General features: G+C 39.4%; 1 protein-coding gene across 1 annotated transcript in view; it reads left to right on the top strand.

The window, feature by feature from the left end:
• SATB2 (SATB homeobox 2) overlaps positions 1-5,692 on the top strand; it is a gene marked incomplete at its 3' end in the record, with an annotated part of 141,571 nt that extends 135,879 nt beyond the window's left edge. The window contains exons 9-10 of the mRNA XM_012655191.1: positions 1,254-1,466; positions 5,537-5,692. Coding sequence (XP_012510645.1) covers positions 1,254-1,466; positions 5,537-5,692 — 369 coding nt within the window. The remainder of the gene's footprint in view (positions 1-1,253; positions 1,467-5,536) is intronic.
• Positions 5,693-6,056: the final 364 nt, after the last annotated feature.

Consider the following 6,056-nt stretch of genomic DNA (forward strand, 5'->3'; position numbering starts at 1 on the left):
CTTTTCATTTTTAAGCCATATATTAGAAATCTGATAGTGTTTTCTTTGCATTAATTTTCATCTCAGTGGAAATGTCTTTGGCATCTGTACCACTTTACTACAGTTCATAGAAGTGACTTTTCATGATTTTGGGTCGCTCCATCTGTTCTAAGATACAGGATTAACATCTCAGCACTTCCTGACGGATAATCCTAAACCCTGATCTTATACTGCCCTGAGAAGGATATTAGCTGGAAATACAAAGTGATGCCTCTGTGTGATAATCCAACAAGTGTGCAGAATGGAAACAGATCTGCATCTGCCCCCAGTGCTACAATGTCCCATCTTAGAGCTCCAGCCTTTTCATGAGTCCATACTACTTTTCTCTAGACTTGGCAACATTTTCCTTTTCTTTGTGAATTTTCTGTCATTAGAGTACATGAAAACACTAATTTCCTGTTTAAATCTTTCTATTTGAATGAGTCACACATTCAGAAAGTGTCCGAGCCTATCACAACATCCTATGCATTCTATTGTCGTGGTGTTTTCGGCCCCTCATTGGATGTGACTACATTTTCATTGCTTTAATGGTGAGATTAGAGCTTCCCCCTTGAGGGCATCTCATAAAAAGTTTTGGGTCCCCTCTGGTACATATGCAAGAATAACTGTCATTTGTGTAGATTGGGAAGTAATCAGAGGGTTAACACAAATTATAGCCATTTGCTTTGTGTCTTTTTTTTTTTCATAAGAAACATCTATATTGAAAACAGTGGCCGGTCACACAGAAATTCAGCCAAACTTTTTTTTTTTTTAAATCGATGTAAATCTCCCATGCTGTTTAAATGTCGAAACTAAATTTACCAAACTTGGCAGATTTGTAAAGTTAAGCAGGACTGCCAAGTGTTCCCAGTTTCAAGCAGAGAGAGTTCTAACAGTTCCTGAAATACTTGTAGGAGGCACCTGGTGGTAATTGCAGTTTCACAATTCTTCCCGGGTGCCTACCTTGCTAGCTGGCATGTCTGTACACCGATGATTATTACGGTAATGATAATGTGTCAGAATAGAACGGTCCTAAAATAAGGCACAGCCCCCAGAAGACAAGCACCTTCCCACAAAATCTTCATGCAGGAGAACCCTGAGGAATTAGCCTGAGGTTCTTGACATCACAGCCAGCTGGTTACACCAAGCAAAAAAGGGGGAGAGGGCAGAAGATGGAAACCACACACACATACCTACAGATGTGACTTGACCTATTTTTTTTTCCATTTAATCAGGGATTGTTGTCTGAGATCCTGCGTAAGGAAGAAGACCCTCGGACAGCCTCTCAGTCTCTTTTGGTAAACCTGAGGGCCATGCAGAATTTCCTCAATCTGCCGGAGGTGGAGAGGGATCGCATCTACCAGGATGAGAGGGAACGGAGCATGAACCCCAATGTGAGCATGGTCTCCTCGGCCTCCAGCAGTCCCAGCTCCTCCAGAACCCCTCAGGTGAGAGACTTTCTCCAGTGACTTTTCGATCTTTGCCTTGGAAACATCTTCCCTTCACTCATACTGTGTTTGTTCTTACAAACTAAGAGGCATAATTCAAGAATTTCTTAATCCACCGAGCATGCGGGTCAAAGGATGTGACCCTCTGAGCACATAATAGTGTAATTCCCCTACTGTCTCATATCCGTTTCTGTCCCTTTAGGGAAGTCCCTTCTTCCCTACGTGGCAGGTGAGGGATGGGTAAGCAGGAGTAAGTGCAGGGGTAGGCTCTAGAATGCCTCAGTTATCAAAGAAGGGGTTGGGGTTTTGCGTTGAAGCTGAGTTTGCATAGCAAGCACACTGCCCTTCCTGAAATTGTATGTTTGTTTGGATGGGATGGAGAGTGGTTGGGGGCAGGGGACAGAAAGTAGTCTAAACTCTGCTTTATGCAATCTGCAAAAGACAAAATGAGGGGAAACTTGCATGTAGTAGACGCATATACGTGCAGTGGCTAGATCAGAATGAGTGAGAGATATTGCTCAATGATCCCTTAGAAAACGATAGTGGAAAGCTAGGCCTTAATTATTTTCCTTTCTAGGGTGATCTCCCCACAGGATTTGGTGACTTCCATCCTTCTTCTCTACACACTTTAAAAGAATTGTGTTCTTAGGTTCTCCTGCAAATGTATACATCTAGTAATGCTATGTGCTTCCAAGCCCCAAACTGAAGGGTCAGGGTCTCAGGCAGTCAGGGGTCATTTCCAATTCAGATCTGAGCCTACTCCCTATTTCCCCGAAACTTTTACTACTCGGTAGCATTATGATAAAGCCATCTCATTCAATGTTGCTAGGATGGTTGCAAGTTCCATCTGAATGGTAGTTCTCAAAACCAGTATTTAACAGGCACACATTTGTACAAATCTGAAAACAGGGTACTTCAAGACCAAAGGCTGTTTTGCTTAGATACTGTAGCTTTGGGTTTATAAGTTTGTTTTCTGATAAATCCCAAGGAACTGATTAAACATAGAAGCAGAATTTTATCCTAATAGGAATATTTTAGCTTTTCTAAGCACATCCATTTTTTTCACACATTTTAACTCTTTTTATATTTTTGCATTCTGCAGTAAATTTTTAATTGAAGATCACTGTCTATCATGCACTGCCAAATTGTGTTACTTAGACTTTAGTCTTTAGTGAATTATGAGTTTTAGTTGCTGTTAAACCAAAACTAGGTCTCTTGACTGCTTACTTTGGATAAGTGTAACCAAGCCTTTTTATTTTTAGAAAAATTTGGGGGCATACAAATTAAGCAAGTAGGGCAAGTTGTTAATTTGCACTAATATTTACTTCTATTAAATTCCCCAGTATTTTTGCCACTTTCGAAGCCCATTAAACCATTATAAGAGAGCCCAGCCATGCTTCTTGGCCGTTTAACCAGGCAGGTCTTCTCAGAAAGTCACTTCTACTTGTTAGAAAATAACACAGGTCCATGTGTTTTGTTTTTATTTCCTTTGTAGTATTTTTCTAACAAGATTATATCTTAGGCACCTTTTCAAAGATGTTGCAGCTTTCAGAGTCAGACCAACTTATAAGGCCTTACGGTCAATATTTCAGTTATTTTGAATAGAATCCCATCTGGAAAATTTATAGATAAAGGTGCCCTTTAAGGATAAGTATAACAGGGAAATTGATCATTTATTTTCACAGTTTTGAGATTTTTGAAAATAAGTATGAAATGTTTAAACACATTTTTTAAAATAGAGTCATGACATTGCATTTTTAAATTCTCTGGAATTGTCTTCTTTTTCTCTTGGGTAAAGATTGAGAAAGGGGAAGTTATTAAAGTTTTTTAACCATTTCATGATTACCTACTTACCTTTTAGTTGAAGTCAGCAATTTCATTGCACCCAGGCAGTCTACACAGATGCAGGGGGGTTATTTTCCAGACTCATTGGCACTTCGGCATCAGTGGCTAAAAAACAAACTGAAGAAATTTCAAATTTGAGATTAAACCTCCAGAATCTCGTCTCATAATTCTGCAGTTGGCCAGTATTTCTTGGCATGCTTAATGATAACAAAGCAACAATACCAGGATAAGAATGATCATTTGTTAAAGGCCTCACTGTGTGTCAGGTATTGTGAGCATTTTACATGAATTCAGCCATCACCATTTTGTGGTATTATCTGCATTTTACAGTTGAGAAACTGAGGCTTAAATAGGTTTAATAATTTGTATTAAGTTTAAAGTTATTTAACATGACTGAATGGTAGAGCTAGGATTTGAACTCTAGTTATTCTGATTTCAGAACCGAAGTCTCAACTATATATTGTAGTTCCTTGAGCAGTTTCAGTTTGGCCCTCAGGGTTCTGGAGAAGATTTGACCAGTCCGGTAAGATGAGGTAGTCACGGAGGCTAATGAAGAAAACTGAGTTGAGAAAGGCAGGAATATTATGCTAAAACAGTCACTTGACAGGGAAAGCACTGTGGGTTAACTAAACTTTGAGAAGAAAAAGGAGTTTCTTGAAAAGAATTACAGAGAATTGGATCATTATGGGGAGGTCCCAAGCTAGCAGAGAGGAGGATTCCTGTATAAACAGCACCCGGAGTAAAAGGGAGATCTTGGAGATAGTGATGTGCCGTGATCCTGAGTCCATGCTTTGGAGCCTAAAAGACTTGAGTTCAGATCATGGTTACTTCACTTGCTACTGCATGTTCTTCCAGCAGGTTAAGATCCTTTTTTATTTCAGTTTCTTCGTTTGTAAAACAAAAACAATAATGTCTAATTCATTGGATTCCTAAAAGAATTTAAAAAGTTAAAATGGTTTCTAGAGTGCCTGACCCATAAAAAGTACCCCATAAATCACACTTATTATTACTTTGTAGTAATTACAAAATAGTATGAGAGAGGGAGGTCGAGGGAGAATGGCAAAAGTCACTGAGCAGTCTTAGGAAGCAAGGCCTTCATGGAAATTTGGGACCTTAAGTTTGGCCTTCAGACACCGTTGATCCCACAATGTCCAAATTGTGTCTTATGCCTTTCTTCAGATCTGTGCATTGTTGGATACAGTGGAGAACAGGTCAGGAATCCACACGGGGAAATTTGTGATTTGGGGACAACTTCTTGGGTTTGAGATTCTAGGGTGGATGGGTATGAAAAGAAAAAATCCAGTTTCAGCCAGCAGCACCCAAGGATGGGGCTGTTGTTTCCTAGAGCCCTGCTGCCAGCAGTTCTAAGAAAGAGGCTCAGCCTCCTCCCATTAGACACCGACAAAGCATTTTAGGACCCAGACCAAGCAAATGTTCTGACCATCTTTTCGATCAAGTAGATTCAAATGTTTTAGGGTTATCCTAACCCCAAGAAGTACAGACACCTTCTATATTGTCCTTCATTTGTCTCTGAAGCTGATGGGAAATCATTCAATTAAAACGAGCACGGCAGAATACATAAAACCACAATATGAGTTTAAGAAAATGAAAACGGCACATCAAAGGCATTCTGAAGCCTAGTTTTATGAAATGAAATTTTGTTTCATTTCCACTGATTTCCTAGGTGAAATTAGGTGACTGTCTGGGTAGCATAATGATGATAATGATGGGAAACCATACATACTCAAATGACATACATACAGCTTTAATAAAGAATGAGAGAGACTCAGGGGAGTGCATTAAATTGAGTAATAATTTATTATTTAGAGACCTCTACCCATTTACTCATTTTTTCTGGAAGAATTGGTTCTTCCTCCAAGGTGTGCCATTTTTAGAAAGAAAAAGGTAACTGTGTGTGTGTTCTGCATGTTCGTTTTGCAGTTAGATGATTGCTTATAGTTTGGTGTCCAGGATAGCCATCCTACCTGTGAACCATCCAGGACACTGTGAGGGAACAGGTTTGACAGGATTCTGCGTGTCCTATAGGAATGAACTGCAATTATTTCCAATCACAATTAACCTGATTAGAATAATGGACAGGAAGTGTCCCTCTGTAGCTAATGCAGTTTGGCATCAGCTGACTGAAATCCTTTGATAATTTCTGCACAGATGGCTGGGCTGAATGCAGCACTTTTTAAATTATTATTTTCATGGTCTCTTGGTAGGCCAAAACCTCGACACCGACAACAGACCTCCCTATTAAGGTGGACGGCGCCAACGTCAACATCACAGCTGCCATTTATGACGAGATCCAACAGGAGATGAAAAGGGCCAAGGTGTCTCAAGCCCTGTTTGCCAAAGTGGCTGCAAATAAAAGTCAGGTGAGTGGTTTTTAAAAGAGCAAAATCGAGGGCTGGAATTAGACCCTTCTCCTCCTCTCACCAATAAAAATACATCTGTTCCTACAATAATAATAACAATAATATTCCCCAGGGAACCTGTCATGTTCTGCCGTTTGCTCTATAGTTTGCTTTTATTCCCACTGGAGTTCAAAACAGAGACTAAGCCAAAACTCCAGCTTTTTTCTTTCAGAGAATTTTTTTCAAAAAAGAATCAGCCTTGAATGATTTCTCTCCTTATTCTAAACACTGCTATATACCTTTTGTTTGTCTTTCTGTTTTATTGGTTTTTTTTTTTTTTTTTGGTATCCAAACAAAACTTAGAATGTACATTATAGCACCTTTC

The sequence above is a fragment of the Propithecus coquereli genome, unplaced genomic scaffold (assembly GCF_000956105.1).
Source record: "Propithecus coquereli isolate 6110/MARCELLA unplaced genomic scaffold, Pcoq_1.0 Scaffold113, whole genome shotgun sequence".
NCBI lineage: Eukaryota > Metazoa > Chordata > Mammalia > Primates > Indriidae > Propithecus > Propithecus coquereli.